We start from the raw sequence: 19,307 nt of genomic DNA on the forward strand, positions 1-19,307 counted from the left end.
CTGAAATCCAGAGATCCTGAGTGCAGATGAGAGAAACTTCCAGAAGGTCGACCATCATTGCAGCATCCACCAATCTTGGCTTTATGGCAGAGGGGACAGAAAGAACCCTCTCCTCAGTAAAAAAAAATAAAAATTTGAAGTTTGCATCTAAAGGACTAGCAGACTGTGAGACATAAGATTCGGTTCTAAGCGTCATGTCTGGAGAAAACCAGGCACTGCTCATCGCCTGCCCAATACCATCCATACAATGAAGCGTGGTGGTGGCAGAGAGACTGGTCAGGTATGAAGGAAAGCAGAATGGAGCAAAGTACAGAGAGATTTTTTAAAGGGGTTGTTTTACCTCACTGTTACTAAGGTGAGATCTCAACCACCAGCTGGCTCGGAAACGCCAGAGCGCTCTGGATCATTAAAGGCAGAGCGCTCACAAACACCGTCCCGATCACCAGCCGACTGGGAAACTGCAGAGCGCTAGGGCACTCGCTGCTTCGGTAGCTCACAATGCGATGCATGAGCGCTACAGAAACAGCGTGGGACAGCAAGCTATGAGGTTTCCCTAACTCAGAAACCGCATAGCTTGCTGTCCCACGCTGTTTCTGTAGCGCTCATGCATCGCATTGTGAGCTACCGAAGCAGCGAGTGCCCTAGCGCTCTGCAGTTTCCCAGTCGGCTGGTGATCGGGACGGTGTTTGTGAGCGCTCTGCCTTTTTTGAAAACCTGATCCAGAGCTCTGGACCTCAGACTGGGTGTAAGGTTCACCTCCCAACAAGGCAGTGACCCTAAGCGCACAGCCAAGACAACACAGGAGTGGCTTAAGGACAACTGTGAATGTCCTTGAGTGGCCCAGACAGAGCCCTGAAAATGTCTGCCCACCGACGGCCCCATCCAACCTGACAGAGCTGGAGAGAATCTGCAGAGAAGAATGGTGGAAAACCCCAAATCCAGATATAAACCTTGTGGAATCCTATCCTAGAAGACTGGAGGCTGTGATCACTGCTGAAGGAGGCTGCCTTCAACTAAGGCCTCTAGCACACAAACGTTTTTTTTTTCCGTTTGCGTTCCGTATACTGAACCATTCATTTTAATGAATCTGCAAAAAAAATCGGAATGTACTCCGTATGGTTTCCGTTCCGTTCAAAGATAGAACATGTCCTATTATTGTCCGCATTACGGACAAGGATGGGACTGTTCTATCAGGGGCCAGCTGTTCCGTTCCACAAAAAACTGAATGCACACGGATGTCATCCGTATTTTTTACGGATATATTTTTTGCGGACCACAAAATACTGAAAAAGCCATAAGTCCTGAGTAAATATTTTTAACATTTTGTTGTCACTTTCTCATTATGTGATATTGAGTGCAAAATGATTAGGGGGGCTGGAATTTAATTTATTTATATTTTATATTTTTTTTTTCATTTTAGCACAAGGCCGCAACATAACATAACGTGAAAGGGTCCTAAGACTTGCCAAATGCATTGTCAGGAATGCTGAATGGTAGAGCTCTTGTCAAACTCTGACCTTTAGCATGGAGTCATGTAATATGTCTTCCCTTGTGGCAGTCCATGCATGGAGCAGCAGGGCAGCTTCTGATCTATTGCTTCTTCGTCTGTCACTGCTCACACAATCCCTTCCCCCGCTCTGCGGAAACTCTCGGCTGATGGAGGCTTCACTGACTGCTCCGTGCTCTATTGCTTCAGCAGCAAAAACTATGAAACGGAGAGCAAAGTGCCGGGAAGTCAGTACAGACAAGGAGAGTGGAGCACAGAGCAGGATAGACAGAGGGAGTCGAGTGCAGAACACTAGAAGGCTATAAGAAGCAGGGCCGTTTTAGCAAGGGTTTTTCTTGCCAAAAGGTGTATTTTATAGTCCAAAAAATATGGTATCTGTCTGCAGTGGAGCCATCACATCAACACATGGCATCACCACTGCAGATAGGGAAATACAGCATGGTGTAGGATCTGTCAGGTAAGCACTTATCAATTCATTAATGAAGACTGATTCCGAGGGTGGTCCGGTTTTCTCCTGAAACCTAAAAACTGTGCTAAAAAAAAAACATTATTTTTGTCACCTTACATCACTAAAAGTGCAACACCAAGTGATAAAAAAGGCGTATGCCCCCCAAAAAAGTACCAATCTGTCACCTCATCCTGCAAAAAATGAGCCCCTACCTAAGACAATCGCCCAAAAAATAAAAAAAAACTATGGCTCTCAGACTATGGAGACAATAAAACATGATATATTTTTTTTTCCAAAATGCTTTTATTGTGTTAAATGTAAAAAAAAATAAAGTATACATATTGGGTATCGCCACGTCCATAACGACCGGCTCTATAAAAATATCACATGACCTAACCCCTCAGGTGAACACTATAAAAAATAAGTGTCAAGCCATTTTTTGTCATCTTACATCACAAAAAGTGTAATACCAAGCGATCAAAAAAGTCATATGCACCCTAAAATAGTACCAATCAAACCGTCATCTCATACAAAAAAATGAGTCCCTACATAGGTCGCCAAAAAAAAATAAAACTATGGCTTTCAGAATATGGAGACATTTTTTTTTTCACATATTTTTTTCAAAAATGCTTTATTATGTTAAACTTAAACAACCAAAAAAAGTAGTCATATTTGGTTTTGTCGCGTCCGTAACAACCTGCTCTATAAAAATACCACATGATCTAACCTGTCAGATGAACATTGTAAATAACAAAAAATAAAAACAGCTATTTTTGTTACCTTGCCTCACAAAAAGTGTAATATAGAGAAACCAAAAATCATATGTACCCTAAAATAGTACTAACAAAACTGCCACCTTGTCCCGTAGTTTCCAAAATGGGGTCTTTTTTTGGAGTTTCTACTCTAGGGGTGCATCAGGGGGTCTTCAGATGTGACATGGCAGCTTAAAATTATCCCAGTGAAATCTGCATTCCAAAAAACCATATGGCGTTTCTTTCCTTCTGCGCCCTGCCGTGTGCCCATACAGCAGTTTACGACCATATATGGGGTGTTTCTGTAAACTACAGAATCGGGGCCATAAATATAGAGTTTTGTTTTGCTGTTAACCCTTGCTTTGTTACTGGCAAATATGGATTAAAATGGAAAATCTGCCAAAAAAGTGAAATTCGGAAATGTCATCTACATTTTCCTTTTAATTCTTGTGGAACACCTAAAGGGTTAACAAAGTTTGAAAAATCAGTTTTGAATACCTTGAGGGGTTTAGTTTCTAAAATGGGGCCATTTTTGGGTGGTTTCTATTATGTAAGCCTCACAAAGTGACTTCAGACAAGAACTGGTCCTTTAAAAAGTGGGTTTTGGAAATTTTTAGAAAAATTTGCTTCTGAACTTATAAGCCTCCTAACGTCCCAAAAAAAGAAAATGTAATTTACAAAATGATCCAAACATAAAGTAGACATATGGGGAATGTAAAGTAATAACTATTTTAGGAGGTATCACTATCTGTTTTAAAAGTTGAGAAATTGAAATTTTGAAAATTGCGAATTTTTCTAAAGTTTTGGTAAATTTGGTATTTTTTTTTATAAATAAAAATGAAATATTTTGACTCAAATTTACCATTGTCATGAAGTACAATGTGTCACGAGAAAACAATCTTACAATGGGCTGGATAAGTAAAAGCGTTTTAAAGTTATCACCAGATAAAGTGACACATGTCAGATTTGCAAAAAATGTCCTGGTCCTTAAGGTTGAAAAATGGCAGGGTCCTGAAGGTGTTAAGTAAATATGTTTGAATTACGATACCGCACATAGACCCATGGACAGGCCCTGTTTCTGTTAAAAGGTGGTATTTTCCTGAACTCATATTTTTTTCCTAGAGGAAGCTACAGCCATTGCAGTGGTAATTAAGAACAATAAAATAAAAGCGTCAATTAGTTTTTTCCTCAGTCTTGTTCTGTATTATTGGGACAGTGCGATTCTTGACTTGCCAGTGTCTGCCATTGCTGTGACATGCAGTCGCTGTTCTCTTACAGGTCGCGGGTAGGAAAGGTTTTCCTCATGTGATCTATGCCCGTCTCTGGAGGTGGCCAGATCTTCACAAGAATGAACTGAAACATGTGAAATACTGTCAGTATGCATTTGATCTGAAGTGCGACAGTGTATGTGTGAATCCTTATCACTACGAGCGTGTTGTGTCCCCAGGAATAGGTAAGAGACCAGTGCTTTGTATCACTCATCTATCAGTAATTACTATTGGAGTTTTAAAAGAGTTTTCCATCACCAGTATCTGATCGGTGGGGGCCGATCAGCTGTTTGAGAAGGCACTAGTGCTCCTGTGAGCGATACGGCCTTCTCTGTGCTCCCCAAGCACAGCGCTGTACATTGTATAGTGGCTCTGCCTGGTATCGCACTCAGCCCCATTCACTACAATGGGGCTTGGCTGCAGCTAGGCCACGTGACCGATGAATGTGTCGTCACTGGCCTGGGAAAAGCTGCCTTCTCAAACAGCTGATCGGTGGGGGTCCCACCCCAATCAGATACTGATGACCTATACTGAGGATAGGTCATCAGTATTAAAATCTCTGAAAATCCCTTTAAAAGGGTTGTCTCATCTCGCTGTTACTAAGGCGAGATGAGACACGGTCCCGACCACCAGTCAGCCGGCAAACAGTGGAGCACACTGTTGCTCTCTGTTTCCGTAACTTCCATAGGAGTTACTGAAGCTGCGAGCATCGTTGTGCTCCACTGTTTTCCAACTGGCTGGTGGTCGGGACCGTGTCTCATCTCGCCTTAGTAACAGCGAGATGAGATCACCCCTTTAATGTCCGCCATGATCTATTTTTTCTCGTGCATGGCATTGGGGGACACAGCACCATGGGTATATGTCCAACTACTAGGGGTGCACCGAAATGAAAATTCTGGTCCGAAACCGAAACCGAAAATTCAGGATGCCCTTGACCGAAAACCGAAACCGAAACTGCCTTTTTGCCCAAATACTTTTAAAATACTTTTTTTTTAATGATTTTATTAATAATTCTTTTTCATGAATGAAATTCATCTGTGGGTGGCGCTGTTATGGAGAGGGGGATCTGTGGGTGGCGCTGTTATGGAGAGGGGGATCTGTGGGTGGCTCTGTTATGGAGAGGGGGATCTGTGGGTGGCGCTGTTATGGAGAGGGGGATCTGTGGGTGGCGCCGTTATGGAGAGGGGGATCTGTGGGTGGCGCTGTTATGGAGAGGGGGATCTGTGGGTGGCGCCGTTATGGAGAGGGGGATCTGTGGGTGGCGCTGTTATGGAGAGGGGGATCTGTGCACTGTTATGGGCATAACAGTGCACAGATCCCTTTCCCCATAACAGTGCACAGATCCCTTTCCCCATAACAGTGCACAGATCCCCCCTCCCCATAGCAGTGCACAGATCCCCCCTCCCCATAGCAGTGCACAGATCCCCCCCTCCCCATAGCAGTGCACAGATCCCCCCTCCCCATAGCAGTTCCATAGACCGATCCCCCCTACCCATAACAGCCCCGGCCCTGCTGCTCACAGCATCTTTATTTTACCTTACAATCGTGAGGCTCCAGTAACTAACAACTCTGCAGGCAGAGCGGAGGGCGGCGTAACGTCACTTACTCACGTGACGCACCTGCTCCGCCCACTTTATGAATGAAGGAGGCGGAGCAGGCGCGTCACGTGAGTAAGTGACGTTACGCCGGCCTCCGCTCTGCCTGCAGAGTTGTTAGTTACTGGAGCCTCACGATTGTAAGGTAAAATAAAGATGCAGTGACAAAGTAAACCGCCCGCCCGGCGCCCGCCCGCAGATGGTGGGTGACAAATCCCACACCCCATATTTTCGGCCGATATGTAACAATATCGGCCGAAGTGGATTAGGTGCATTTTCGGCCGATATTTTCGGCTGCCGAAATTTCGGTGCACCCCTACCAACTACCACTAGGAGGCGACACTAGACATAAAAAAGTGTTGGCTCCTCCCCGTTGGGCTATACCCTCTCCACAGACACTAGGCAGCCCAGTCTTGTTCTAGTGTCCATAGGAGGCAGACCTGACCTGCTTTTTTGTGCAGGTCATCCTGCTACTTTTTTATTTTATTTTTTCTTCAATCATTTTTTCTTTCTCTGCAGGTTTCGGCCTGCGGCAGGGGTGGCTCCATCGTGTTCCACTTTAGTTGCCCCCCTGCGGGCGCGTACTCAGGTACCTGGCAGCCACCCAGTCCCCACTTGTAACTGCTTCCGCAGTGGAATTCCGGTAGACCCACGGCTCCCGTGTTGAGTCCGCCGAGGGGGTGGTCATTGCTGCGCCTGAAGACATCGGAAGGTAAGTAGAGATCCGGATCCATTGTGGGGGCCCTGTAGTCCCCTTCTCCCTCCCTCCTTCCCCAACTCCCTCCCATGGCCTCTTAGGGTCTGGGGCACTTTTGCTGGCTGGTCCACCCACTTATCTCCCCTATCCCCATGAAGGGGGGGTTATTTGGGGGCCAAAATACCTGCAGAGAGGCCCATGTCTCTTCTGGGTCCGGCACTTTCACAGAAGCCACAGCATTAATGGGGGTCATTTTCGGGTGTTTTTCCTGAGGGCTTCCTCAATTCCCCTCGGCCCTGTGTTCCTCCCGGCTTCAGGACGCCCCCGCGATCGCAAGCGTCCGTTTCCGGCTGCACTTCCCTAATCTAGGCCCCGGCTTTTCGGCCGACTAGGCCGCAGGTCACGTGGGGCGGAGCCTTCTCTCCGCCCACTCCTGGTTTCCCGGGCTCTCTCATTCTCCCTCCCTCCGTGGGAGGAGCCTGGGAGGGGCCTCTGCTCCTTGACCAATCCAGCGTCACGTGGGGCGGAGCCTTCTCTCCGCCCACTCCTGGCTTCCCGGGCTCTCTCATTCTCCCTCCCTCCGTGGGAGGGGCCTCTGCTCCTTACCCAATCCAGCTCCAGCTGCCCTGCTCTGTCAGAGGGGCGGTTCTTCCTCCGGCTGCCGGCTTCTTTCTCTTCACCGGGTCCATCTTCTCCTGCATGGGGCGCGCTGACACAGCTCCTGGGGTCGGGTAGGCAGCCTCTGGCTAATTTGCTCTGCAGGCTCCCCCCCCCCCCCCCTCTCCTTCCTCTCAATTGCTGCATTCTCCTGCAGCCCTGCCACCTGATCTATTGCTGCTGCTGCACCTCTTGGAACAGTGGCTCCGGGGACAGTTAGGTCAGCCCTGCTGCTCTATGAGGGCCTCCTCTCCCAGCCTCCCCATCGGATCGCCACGTATTTCACGTGCGTCCGTTGTCTTACTGAGGTTTCCATGTGGTCGCCTTGTCGTCGTCCCCCCCCTTTTCCACCCTTTTGTGTAGGTCCCCCCTGAATGGGCTCCCTCCTTGTCGAACCATGGGAACCTGGCCTGACTCGCCCAATCCCCGGCGGAGTCGCTGGAGCGCTACCCACGAATTGCGGTCTCCTCTCCCCCCTAGGCTCACGTCGATACAGGGTCACGCAAGGAGTAGCCCACGGACCAACCTCTGGTGGTCTTAACTAGCTTCCACCCCTCCTCGGCATCCTTGGGTCCTCCCAGGACAGGCCTGAGGCTGGTGACGAAGCCTTCTCTGTCAGTTGCCTCTGGGGACACCTCTGCACCGATTCTCTCGGAACAGAGCATCAGGCGGTCTTCCACCATACAGAAGCCCTCTGTGAGGTCAAGACAAACGTGCACGGAGGAACCTACCCTACCCAGGTTTCGGTGTCCCTCTAGTGGACTTTCGGATGGCGCTCTCCTACCTGCACAGGTAATTACCGCACTGGTAAGCCAGCCGTCTCCGTGCTTAGCAACTGGGACACCTACATGGTGTCTCTGGTACGTGCGCCCTCGTAGGCTGTACACGACAGACCTTCCTGGTTCCCCTCACCAGGGGCTATGTTCCAGGCAAGCTGATAATTCAGGCAAGCGCCTCTTGTAGGGTTGGTAACCCTCCTCGGCCTCTAAAGGTTCTTTTGTAGTAGCCTGTATCAGTGAATACAGGCCTGTTTTTGTTGCCGTGGCGATTAGTTCCTACACTTACTCCAGATGCTGTAGCCATTACCCCTGGTTGGCTCTATGGTGTTCCACGTGACACTATTTCCCCCTGCCGGGTGAGATATACAGGCCGCCTTCAATTGCCGTTGCAATTGCCCCTGTCTGTTTCCAGCCACCTTGCTCCCTTCATAGGTAGAGTTCCTACACCATCTCCTGATGCTGTAGCCAATACCCCTGGCGGGCTCTATTGTGTTCCATGCGGCAACATTTCTCCCTATGGGCGAGATGTAGAGGCCACTTTCAATTGCCACAGAATTGCCCCTCTCTGTGTCTAGTGGGCACCAAGTTGCCACCTTGATCCCTTCATAGGTAGAGTACCTGCACCATCTCCGGATGCTGTAGCCGTTACTCCTGTCTGGCTTTATGGTTTACCATGTGGCATTTTCTCTCCCTTACCGGACGAGATATTGAGGCCTCCCCCAATTGCCGTGGCCATTGCACCTACCTCATCATAGTGTTCACCAAACAGCCATCTTACTCTCTTCTTAGGTAGATTTCTGCAACCGTTACACCTGTCTGGCTCTATGGAGTACTTTGCGGCCCTGTTTCCCTCTGGTGAAATAGAGGGCCTCCTTCAGTTGCCATTGCACTTACTTAATTGTGGTGTGCACCTGTCGTTCTTTGTGTTACCGTGTGGCCCTATTTTCCCCCTCCCGAGCGGAATATAGGTAGCATTGCTAACGCGGTAGCCGCTGGACTTCTCTGGTCCTATGGGGCACCATGCGGCCACATTTCTCTAATCTTAAATCTAGTACTTCTACCATCTCCAGATGCTGTACCCATTGCACCTGTCTGGTTGTATCTCTGCACTACTCAGCCGTATTGCTACTTTACCAGGTTGTAGACCTGTACCCTCCAAATGCAGTTGCATTTCCGGATGCTGTGGCTTTGTTTCCACTCTCCTTAGTGTGCAACATGCTGCCACTTTAGCTCGGTTTTAGGCGTGTATTTTTAGCCCACGTGCTGGGCCCTAGGGTGCAATCTGTGGCCCATACAGTTTCTGTATTACGGGGTGCTTCCTTCCCTGGACTCTATTCTATACTCCAGACATCTACTGTCGTGCTCTATGGTCTTCTTGTGTTTTCTCAAGGCACTGTCTACAACAGGCCATCCTGGTTCAGCATGTGCACGGTAACCATATCTGGCAGGGGTGGGCCAGCCCAACCCCCACCGCCACCTTGTCGGTCTACTGCTACTTCTGGTGTACCCAGTATATGGCTGATCTGTTCTGATCTGGTGGGTGGTCCACATACAACCACGCTCCCTACACCATGGCCAGGTGGTTGTTGGCTTTCGTGCTAAGGTTGCTCTTGCCATCCCTATAAAGTACTTCTGTCCGCGGCACTCCGCGTTACCCCATATCATAAGGAGTACCCGCGTTGTTTTCTGTTACAGGGCGGACCACTCCTGGTGGAGTACAGTCATCTCCACTGGATCTTCCACCTTGTTGGGGTACGAGCTTGGTGAGCTCCGGCCGCTGCAGCGGTTTTCGGCCATCACTGGATGTCCTCCGCCACACGGAATCCTTCTGGGGTCACCATTTTTTCCTCGTTGGACGTCTTTCCTAATGGTAGGGACGGAAACACTGAGCGCCATACACCTGCCTGGTAGGTGAATTTTCTGCTGATTGCTCTGGCATCGGACAGGGTTCCGTAGTTCCTTCTGGGTCCGGGTGTTCCCTTATATTCTCTGCTTAGTTGTACTATATGACAGAGGGCAGTTCCCTTGGACCTTGCTATTGTCTGCGCCTGTCTGGTACTTTCTCCCCCTGGGAGTCTTCTGTGTGTCGGTCGCAGCTGGTTTCTACATTTCGTGTAGTCACTCCCAGTTTCTTTATAACGACTTCGCCATTCCTTATGCGTATGGGTGTTTGTCGATTTTGTGGTACAACCCAAGCCGCTGTACTTGTCCTCTCCGGGACAATGTATATAGATTGCTAGCCACTATTCTTAGAATGGTTAGTTGTCCATGACCAATCCCTTCCCATGTAGCGGTTCTCTTAATTTTTTCTTGGTTATTCTACCTTTCGTTGGCCTCTGGTGGTTCAGTTCCTGGTTCCTTGTGAGCCCATACCGGGTACTCCTTTTCTGGAGTCCCTGTCCCCGTTCATGGACCACGCAGATTCTGTATGATAATCGTTGTTTGTAGAATCTTCCTCCTTAGATTGTTGGGAGTACTCTCCTTCTCCTCCCATGCCTCTCAGTCCAGTGTGTCCCTGCTGAGATTTCCTGGGCCTGCATCTCCCTGATACTCCATTTGGCCGGAGTTTCTCCGGTCTTGCGCTTTTCAGCGATATTTTGTTTTCAGAGGCTCGTTCCTCGTCTCCTGGTTGTGGGATGCAGGTCTTATCTTATCTTTTTTCCTGGCCTTTACTTGCAACCCCCTCCCTTTCCAAGGGTTGGCGGTTTCCCTTGGCGCCTTTGGGGTTTCAACCTTTCAATAGGGCGCTTAACTTCATCACCTGCCTTGCGGTGGGGAAGTCCTGCTCACTTCATTGTGAGCCTTGCTATGGCTTCTCTCACTCCAGGGTGTCCCTGCTGAGATTTCCGGGGCCTGCATCTGGTCCCCTTTTTTCCCTGATACTTCTTTTGGCCAGAGTTTCTCCGGTCTTGCGCTTCTCAGCGATATTTTGTTTTCAGGGGCTCGTTCCTCGTCTCCATCTTTTCTGTTTTCCTGGCATTTACTTACAACCCCTTCCCTTTACAAGGGTTGTCGGTTTCCGTTATCATCTTTGGGGTTTTTTCCTTTCAATAGGGCGCTTATCTTCATCACCTGTTTTGCGCTGAGGGGAGGCCTGCTCCCTTCTCATGTGAGCCTTGCTATGGCTTCCCTCACTCGTATGGCCTTCAATGAGTCCATGTTCCCTTGTTCCCCTGGCCTGTCAGGGTTTGACTTCAGGGTGTTTGTGCTTTTGCCTGAGTCAATCAGAATGTTGGGTAGCTCCACTACGTGGTGCTGTCCTACTTTCTCTCTCCAGCCTTTGGTGGAGCTCGGTGTTTCCCTTTTGCCGACTTCTTGCATTTGGGTCCTTCTCCCAGGCATTTGTCCTGGAGTGCGGGCAATCTTCGCTGTTGCTTCATTGGGGTTTCTACCTTATTATGAGGCTTCTTGCCTATTCTGTGCTTTCCCCCTGTTGGGTCACGTGGTTCTCCCGCACCTGTATGCCCAACCGGTGGCATGGCTGTCCTTTTCCCACCCTCGGGGACTGCTTTGGGACGTCCCATGGTGCTGTGTCCCCCAATGCCATGCACGAGAAAATTGGATTTTTTGTACTCACCGTAAAATCCTTTTCTCGTAGTAGGCATTGGGGGACACAGATCCCACCCTATATTGTTTTACTTCCGCTTCTCCGGGCTGGTCTCTTGATCTTTCCTGGTACGGGAGTTGTTGGTTCCTTGCCTTTCTTCTCTCTCCTACTGCTTTTGGTACAAACTGAGCTGCCTAGTGTCTGTGGAGAGGGTATAGCCCAACGGGGAGGAGCCAACACTTTTTTATGTCTAGTGTCGCCTCCTAGTGGTAGTTGGACATATACCCATGGTGCTGTGTCCCCCAATGCCTACTACGAGAAAAGGATTTTACGGTGAGTACAAAAAATCCAATTTTTTCTCCATTTTGGGACAAGAAGGCAGCAGTATGCATGTCTGCACTGTTTACAGAGACAATGTAGCCTCTGCATACATAATTCATAGGGGGGCAGGGAGGCAGTACCATCACTGCCAACATAATTTACAGGAAGGCAGCACTGTATGTGCCTACCTTATTTATATGGAGAGAAAGGGCGTAGTACTGTCTGGACCATCATCCTCCAAAAGGAGAGACATTGAAGCAGCATTATCTGTACCTACATCATTTACAGGAAGGCAGTACTATCTGTACCTACATCATGTACAGGGAAATACAGGAAGGCAGTACTATCTGTACATACATCATGTACAGGGAGGCAGTACTATCTGTACATACATCATGTACAGGGAGAGACAGGAAGGCAGTACTATCTGTACATACATCATGTACAGGGAGGCAGTACTATCTGTACCTACATCATGTACAGGGAAATACAGGAAGGCAGTACTATCTGTACATACATCATGTACAGGGAGGCAGTACTATCTGTACATACATCATGTACAGGGAGAGACAGGAAGGCAGTACTATCTGTACATACATCATGTACAGGGAGGCAGTACTATCTGTACATACATCATGTACAGGGAGAGACGGAGGCAGTACTATCTGTACATACATCATGTACAGGGAGAGAGGGAGGCAGTACTATCTGTACATACATCATGTACAGGGAGAGAGGGAGGCAGTACTATCTGTACATACATCATGTACAGGAAGGCAGTACTATCTGTACATACATCATGTACAGGGAGGCAGTACTATCTGTACATACATCATATACAGGGAGAGACAGGAAGGCAGCACTATCTGTACCTACATTATTTACAGGGACAGACAGGAAGGCAGTGCTATCTGTACCTACATCATTTACAGGGAGAGACTGGAAGGCAGTACTGTCTGTACCTACATAATTTACATGGAAATAGAGAAGCCGTAATATCTGTGCCTGTATCATATATATGGAGTAACAGTGTGGCAGTACTATCCCTGCCTACATCATTTATCGAGAAAGAGTAGTAGTAACGTCTGTGCATTTATTGTTTAAAGGGGGGAGGCAGTACTATCTGTGCATATAAATATTTACAACTGCCTACCCACATGTATTCCTGCTGTTTTCCTAGTCTTTGCTATTTATTGTTTTTGCATCTCCATTAAGGGTCCATTCACACCTCCGCAACGTGTTTTGTGGAGCCGCAAAACACGGAAAGAGGCAATGTGCATTCCGCGGACCGCACATTGCCGGTACTAATAGAATATGCCTGTTCTTGTCCGCAATTGCGGACAAGAATAGGACATGTTCTATTTTTTTCGGGAACGGAATTGCGAACCCGGAAGTGCGGGTCTGCAATTCCTTGTCCGGGCTTCACATCGTGCTGCCCCATAGAAATGAATGGGTCAGCAATTCCGTTCTGCAAAATGCGGAACGAAATTGCGGACGTGTGAATGGACCCTTACAGTATATCTGGGCCACAAGTTCTGGTGCCTGATATACAGTTGAGCTGGTAGTTTGCCGGGGGGGCAGGGACCCAGTTATTTCTCAGTTGAGCCTGCTCTTGGCCGCTCTGACTCTGTCCATTCAGCACAGACAGCATCAGACTGGTGAGGATCACTGTCACTTCTGCTGGACAGCTTGTTCTGCTGCTGGGTCGTCTTCTCCCTGGCTATATGTCCGTCTGCTCCAACAGAACACAGCGTGGTAGGTTGTCTCGTGAGGCAACACTTTATTCTTTCCTCATTGCAGCCTGGGGGAACCGATGGACAGACGGGTATTTTATAATGGATTTCTATTAACATAATACATAACTTTGGTTTTAATTGTGAAAATGCCTTACCTTACATTTCCACAAGGGGGTGCTGTATTTTATTTTATTATTTTTTTTGCATCTTTATGTATTTCTTTTTTAGGACTTCCAAATATGTATTCAGCCAAATAGAAAATGAATGCTAGCCTCTTCCTTTTATTTTATGTTCTACTTTATTATTTATTCTGTAACCCTATACCTTTTCTCTTTCAGACTTGTCCGGGCTGACCATTCAAAGTACAGGTTAGTACTTCCTTAGTAAATAAATCCATCTAGTAGATCTGACCTCAACAACATTGTGCTGCCTCTTGGCATACACTCACCTATAGAATTATTGGGAACACCATACTAATACGGTGTTGGACCCCCTTTTACCTTCAGAACTGCCTTAATTCTACGTGGCATTGATTCCACAAGGTGCTGATAGCATTCTTTAGAAATGTTGGCCCATATTGATAGGATAGCATCTTGCAGTTAATGGAGATTTGAGGGATGCACATCCAGGGCACGAAGCTCCCGTTCCACCACATCCCAAAGATGCTCTATTGGGTTGAGATCTGGTGACTGTGGGGGCCATTATAGTACAGTGAACTCATTGTCATGTTCAAGAAGCCAATTTGAAATGATTCGAGCTTTGTGACATGGTGCATTATCCTGCTGGAAGTAGCCATCAGAGGATGGGTACATGGTGGTCATGAAGGGATGGACATGGTCAGAAACAAGTCTCAGGTAGCCCGTGGCATTTAAACGATGCCCAATTGGCACTAAGGGGCCTAAAGTGTGCCCAGAAAACATCCCCCACACCATTACACCACCACCACCAGCCTGCACAGTGGTAACAAGGCATGATGGATACATGTTCTCATTCTGTTTACGCCAAATTCGGACTCTACCATTTGAATGTCTCAACAGAAATCGAGACTCATCAGACGAGGCAACATTTTTCCAGTCTTCAACAGTCCAATTTTGGTGAGCTCGTGCAAATTGTAGCCTCTTTTTCCTATTTGTAGTGGAGATGAGTGGTACCCGGTGGGGTCTTCTGCTGTTGTAGCCCATCCGCCTCAAGGTTGTCCGTGTTGTGGCTTCACAAATGCTTTGCTGCATACCTCGGTTGTAACGAGTGGTTATTTCAGTCAACGTTGCTCTTCTATCAGCTTGAATCAGTCGGCCCATTCTCCTCTGACCTCTTGCATCCACAAGGCATTTTCGCCCACAGGACTGCCGCATACTGGATGTTTTTCCCTTTTCACACCATTCTTTGTAAACCCTAGTAATGGTTGTGCGTGAAAATCCCAGTAACTGAGCAGATGGTGCCAGACGGGCCGGTCTGAGTATTTCACAAACAACCATGCCACGCTCAAAATTGCTTCAAGAGGACCTTTCACTTGTATAAACTATGTGAACCGAGTATGCTGCCATATAGAGCGGCGCCCGGGGATCTCACTGCACTTACTATTATCCCCGGGCGCCGCTCCGTTCTCCCGTTATAGGCTCCGGTACCTTTGCTCTGTAAGTTATAGTAGGCGGTGTCTTCCCTTGTCCTGTGGGCGTCTCCTTCTCCTAGGCTGCAGCGCTGGCCAATCGCAGCGCACAGCTCACAGCCTGGGAGGTTTTTTTCTCCCAGGCTGTGAGCTGTGCGCTGCGATTGGCCAGCGCTGCAGCCTAGGAGAAGGAGACGCCCACAGGACAAGGGAAGACACCGCCTACTATAACTTACAGAGCAAAGGTACCGGAGCCTATAACGGGAGAACGGAGCGGCGCCCGGGGATAATAGTAAGTGCAGTGAGATCCCCGGGAGCCGCTCTATATGGCAGCATACTCAGTTCACATAGTTTATACAAGTGAAAGGTCCTCTTTAAATCCCCTTTCTTTCCCATTCTGACATTCAGTTTGGAGTTCAGGAGATTGTCTTGACCAGGAGCACCCCCCTAAATGCATTGAAGCAACTGCCATGTGATTGGTTGACTAGATAATTGCATTAATGAGAAATAGAACAGGTGTTCCTAATAATTCTTTAGGTGAGTGTATGTCGTCTTTGTGTTGTGGTGGCATATCCGCTATTGACTGAGGCCTTTTCTATAGGTCAGGAGTAGGGATGAGTGAACCCGAACTTTACGGGTTTGGCGTTTGGGTGGTGTAGGAATTCCGTTATGGCTTCCGTTATAACGGAATTAGTAGGCGGAACGCAAAACGGAATGCCTCTTAAAGGCTTCCGTTTTGCATTCCGTCTACGATTTCCGTTATATTCCATTATAACGGAATCCGTAACAGAATTTCTACACCACCCGAACACCGAACCTGTAAAGTTCAGGTTCGCTCATCCCTAGTCAGGAGTAGTTTCTTTGGAGCTCTGGCACTACAGCTGTTGCAAGACTACATCTCCCAGCATGCCCTGCCAGCCAGCAGCCCAATATGGGAGGCGTCACTGTGCAACAGCTGGAAAACGCAGACTAGCGACTGCAGGAACTACGAAGGCTAAAAGCTGAAATGCTGTTGTGTTCCCAGTGATTTTCTGACTGTGGTTCTGTGTGTCACAGCTCCGTCTAGCTTACTTGTGAAGGACGAGTATGGCCATGACTATGTGGACGCACAGCAGAGTATCTCATCCTCTGATGGACATTCAATACAGACCATCCAGCACCCGCCAAGTAACAGGTCATCCAGCGAGAGCTACAGCAATTCGTCAATGCTGGCATCAAGTGAGCCCAGCACGCCCAATGCCTCCAGCTTCTCCAGCATCCCTGTCCCTTCTACAAGTAAGTGTCCTAGGAGATGCGCAGCTCTCTGTACATTCACGAAGCAAAACTCCTATTTAGGCTGTTACTCTTTCTTTTGCTCCTGAATGGCAAACATGAATTTTTATTTTAATTTTTTTATATATACACCAGCTGTTTCTTTTTAATTAACACATATACTGAATATAAGTCTAAGGCCGAATGCACACGGACGTGAGCGTTCCGTGGTATCCCGGCCTGGCATCCTGCTGACAGCAGGAGCGCAATGGCGTCCTTGGTTGCTATGACGCCGTGCGCTTCATGCTGCCGGTGCACTACAGTAATACACTGTCAGAAGGATGCCAGGCCAGGATACCACGGACCGCTCGCGTCCGATTTCCACAGCCGTGTGCATTCGGCCTAAAGCTGACAGAACTGAACCATTAACAGGGTTGTTCAAGATTACAAAAACATTAGAAAATGTAAAATTCCTCTTGTTGGATAAAAATACTACATACACCATTTCTATTGAATGTCTTTAAACACGTCGGCTTCCCATTGTGGCAGTAGTAGTGTGGAGCTTCCCTGGGTGCACACAGGAACGGGCCGGACATTATTTCATCGAACATCAGTAAAAATTAATCTACAATGTTTCTTACACGTTTGCATTCAACCCCCCCCCCATAGTTTAAAGGAGTTGTGCAGCGCTAAAATATTACTGACCTAACCTCCGTATAGGTCTTCAGTATCAGATCGGTGGTGTCCGACTCCTGGCACGCCTGCTGACTTGATACCGATGACCTATCCTCACTTTAGGTCATTAATATGTTGCGCTGCACAACCCCTTTAACCCTTCAGTCGTTAAAAGCTTGGGGACTTTATACTTTTGGAATTCAAGGGACTCTGTCATCAGTTTTATACTGCCCGATCTGAAAGCAACTGGTGACAGAGACTGAAATGCAGGGTCACCAAAGTTTTTTTTTTCCCCCCAGTTCCTTTTTTATTTTCTAACAATCCCAATTGAACCGCTCGGTAGGGGTCCCAGGTAAGTGCTTAGGCTTCTTCCTAGGCCATGTGACATCAAGTTCATTAGTCACATGGCCTAGCCGCAGCTTAGTCCCAGTCAAGTGAATGGGGCTGAGCTACTATGCAAAGTACATTCACTATCAAATGGACAGCACTGTGCTTGATGAGCAGCGAGGATCGGGCTCCTCAAACAGCTGATTTGGGGGGCTCCCGGGAGTCAGGCCTGCCGATCTCATAATGATGGCGCATTCTAAAGATAGGATTATCATTTTTTTTTTAGGCTACTTTCACACTCGCGTTTTGGCTTTCCGTTTGTGAGATCTATCATGGGCTCTCACGAGCGGTCCAAAACGGATCACTTTGCATTCTGAATGGAAAAGGATCCGCTCAGAAGGCATCAGTTTACCTCCGTTCAGTCTCCGTTCCGCTCTGGAGGCCGCCTGCAGCGTTTTGCTGTCCGCTTGAGGAAACTGAGCCAAACGGCACAATAGAAAACTGATCCGTCTCCCATTGACTTTTAATGGAGTTTATAACGGATCCGTCTTGGCAATGTTACAGATAATACAACCGGATCTGTTCATGACGGATGCATGCGGTTGTATCATTGTAACGGATCTGTTTTTGCCGATCCATGAAGAATCTGCCAAAAACGCGAGTGTGAAAGTAGCCTTACCATTTTTAGATTAGCATTGGTCTTGTCTTAATTTTTTTTTCTACCCAGAAAATGTAATTCATGGTTGGTGGGGACGAAGCTAAAAGCTCCAGCGTGGTGTCATTTTTAATAATATATATATATATTTTTTTTTTATATACACTTGTGCACCCAGTTAGAGGCCCCCCTCCCCCTGCCATACAATACCTCTGTAGTGCTTTTAACATTACCTTTTTTTTAGCCCAGTCACATGAGGGAACACATTGTTGTACAAGGTTTTTCAGTGTCACATGATAGGACCGCTGGAGAAGACCGGGGCAGTAAAATACCGTCCCTGCGGTCACTGACCGCCACGCTTCTGCAGCTGCACGATCTTTTTGTAGCTGCCAACTCTGCAATGATGATCAGGAGCGTCCTTTCAGAGTGAGATGTGAACCGCCCGGATGGTCCGAAATTGTTTAATCTATAAATTAAAACTATAATAACCAGTATCATGGAGGGGGAGGGGATCTTTTATGGGCAATTCACTGGATGTAGTGTTTCGGCACCTAGTAAATGTGGCAGGTATATAATAGTTTATGTGCGCAGACAGAAGAGAATCTTATAGCGTCCATTACTTTTGACAACTCCTATCCCAGTAGGACCATTTCCTGTTGCTTTTCCTCACAGATGTTCAGCGAGAATCAGTTTGGGCTCGTTATCACTGTAAAGAAATTGATGGATGACAGGAGATGATTGTTATTGTGAACTTTAGATTTGCTGAGCCATCTAACAGAGCTGAGAGAGAGAGAGCTATTGGCAGTATTGATCCTGGAAGACTGAAGATGTTCTCTTCCCCCAGGTCAGCCCACCAGTTTATTGGCAGCATCGCACGGTGAAGGACTGCTGCAGATCGCCTCCGTGCCTCCTCAGGGGACACAGCCGAACGGCTTCAACGCTCAGCCAGCCACATATCATCACAGTAAGTGGCTGCCAACGGTCTGAAAAGTTTGTAAAACACTAAATGTACCTGTCTGCAGACTGTGTGAGGAGACATGCCTCCTGGCACCATCTATAACCCATCATCACGCTCCTGACACAGTGCAGGCTGTGCTGTATTGCTTCTTCCATTGTGTAGCATGCCTCGTCATTGACTTATTCAGCATGGCTCCTTTTTCTTTTCACCGACAATTCTTCTGGCACCGTAAGTCATGGTAGAGATCTCTTCTTGATGCATCCCATGTTATTCCATGCCTGCTCCTACCCGAGACATATTATAAGGGTCTGTATTGTAACCATATTCTGTGTGATGTTTTAGTAGACAGTACCACAACCTGGACTGGAAGTAGAACCGCACCTTACACACCCAATATGTCTCACCACCAGAATGGACATCTTCAGCATCATCCACCCATGCCCCATCCTGGACATTACTGTAAGTTTTACCTACCAATGTAAGTTTTGTTTTTTATCCATTGCCCAGAATCATACACTTTTTTTCTTT

At 47.7% G+C, this 19,307-nt stretch overlaps 1 protein-coding gene across 2 annotated transcripts in view; it reads left to right on the forward strand.

The window, feature by feature from the left end:
• SMAD4 (SMAD family member 4) overlaps window positions 1–19,307 on the forward strand; it is a 51,604-nt gene that overhangs the window by 18,074 nt on the left and 14,223 nt on the right. Inside the window, exons 3-7 of one of the 2 annotated variants that reach the window (XM_040421012.1) lie at window positions 3,986–4,160; window positions 13,646–13,675; window positions 15,970–16,188; window positions 18,666–18,785; window positions 19,122–19,238. In XM_040421012.1, the coding sequence (XP_040276946.1) occupies window positions 3,986–4,160; window positions 13,646–13,675; window positions 15,970–16,188; window positions 18,666–18,785; window positions 19,122–19,238 (661 nt within the window). The remainder of the gene's footprint in view (window positions 1–3,985; window positions 4,161–13,645; window positions 13,676–15,969; window positions 16,189–18,665; window positions 18,786–19,121; window positions 19,239–19,307) is intronic. The other variant, XM_040421013.1, reaches the window with a different exon arrangement.

This window comes from Bufo bufo, chromosome 2 (genome assembly GCF_905171765.1).
Source record: "Bufo bufo chromosome 2, aBufBuf1.1, whole genome shotgun sequence".
NCBI classification, from domain to species: Eukaryota; Metazoa; Chordata; class Amphibia; order Anura; family Bufonidae; genus Bufo; species Bufo bufo.